This window comes from Anarrhichthys ocellatus, unplaced genomic scaffold, assembly GCF_004355925.1.
Source record: "Anarrhichthys ocellatus isolate YVR2014 unplaced genomic scaffold, GSC_Weel_1.0 scaffold24, whole genome shotgun sequence".
NCBI lineage: Eukaryota > Metazoa > Chordata > Actinopteri > Perciformes > Anarhichadidae > Anarrhichthys > Anarrhichthys ocellatus.
This window is the reverse complement of record NW_022280054.1, coordinates 12,012,100-12,013,501: the sequence shown is the minus strand read 5'-3', so window position 1 is coordinate 12,013,501 and position 1,402 is coordinate 12,012,100. Positions and strand designations below refer to the sequence as shown.

The 1,402-nt window shown below is 54.9% G+C and overlaps 1 protein-coding gene across 1 annotated transcript in view; it reads left to right on the top strand.

The window, feature by feature from the left end:
* Positions 1-1,402, top strand: part of chrd (chordin) — a 15,209-nt gene that overhangs the window by 10,149 nt on the left and 3,658 nt on the right. The window contains exons 11-13 of the mRNA XM_031860962.1: positions 415-521; positions 712-991; positions 1,102-1,402. The exon at positions 1,102-1,402 is cut by the window's right edge and continues 70 nt beyond it. Coding sequence (XP_031716822.1) covers positions 415-521; positions 712-991; positions 1,102-1,402 — 688 coding nt within the window. The remainder of the gene's footprint in view (positions 1-414; positions 522-711; positions 992-1,101) is intronic.

The window sequence follows — 1,402 nt, the reverse complement described above, 5'->3', positions numbered from 1 at the left end:
GTGTGTGTGTGTGTGTGTGTGTGTGTGTGTGTGTGTGTGTGTGTGTGCGTGTGTGTGTGTGTGTGTGTGTGTCTGTTTTTGGCCGGAGGTCACAGATACAATTACGCGCCTCCTGATTAGTGGTTCAATTAAATCTGTCGCCTCAATGACTGTGTCTTGGTTGAAGAGATGACATGTTGAGTGTGTGGTGGTTGCAGAGGGTGAGGGAATGTAGCGTGTGTGTGTGTGTGTGTGTGTGTCTCCCCCCCCCCCCCCCCCCAAATTCTAACGTGACAGAAATCATTGCCTCATCTCGCATGCTGTCAAGGCTCTACTATAGTTTAGCGAAGGGGAAAAAGGCTCAGAGGGGAAAAGTGATGGTTCATGCGATCATAACTTGAACCGGAGTTTTGATGTGAATCTGTCTTTTCTCAGCTATTCAGAGCGTGATGTCCAGCGGCGATGCGTTGACCTCGGGGAAGACGGGAGGTGTTGGATCGGCCATCTTTAACCTCCACGATAACGGCACGCTGGACTACCAGGTAAGATGTTCGTCCACTACGAGTTGTTCGACTATACATAACACTACCTGACTGCAAATATTATAGCATTACAAAAGTAAACACAATTCATATTTAGTTGTTACACTCTGCACAAACAGTAGCATCATTCTGCACAGTGGAAGAGGAAAGGGGGACTTTAACCCTCTCTCCCTCATCCCCTGACCTCCAGGTCCAGGTCGCAGGTCTCACCAGCGAGTTCGTCGGCCTCACGGTCGAGTTGAAGCCGCGGCGGCGAAACAAGCGCTCGGTGCTGTACGACCTGACGCCGGAGTACAACAAGGCCACGGGGCAGGCGCAGGGCAGCTGGAGCCGCCTGGAGGCTCGACACATCCACATGCTGCTGCAGAACGAGCTGTTCATCAACGTGGCCACGACACACAGCCAGGAGGGGGAGCTGAGGGGTCAGATCAGGGCCCTGCTCTACAGCGGCCTGGAGGCCCCCAGACACGGTAGGGGACCAGGCAGGAAACATCCAGGTCTGAAACGTGAAGCCAATGCTGACGTGCCTCAAACCAGATGTGTTGTACTTGCCTCATCAAACTCTTCTCCCTGCTTTCAGAGTTGCCCACTCCTCTGGCCGGACACTTTGTGTCCCCCCCAGTGAGAACCGGTGCCTCCGGTCACGCCTGGGTGTCCGTGGACCAACAGTGTCACATGCACTACGAGATCGTGGTCGCCGGCCTCAGCAAGACGGACGACCTCACGGTGAACGCCCACCTCCACGGACTGGCCGAGATCGGAGAGATAGACGACAGCAGCGCCGCTCACAAGAGGCTGCTGACCGGCTTCTACGGCTCTCAGGTACGTCAGCGTGCACACACACACACACACACACACACACACACACACACACACACACA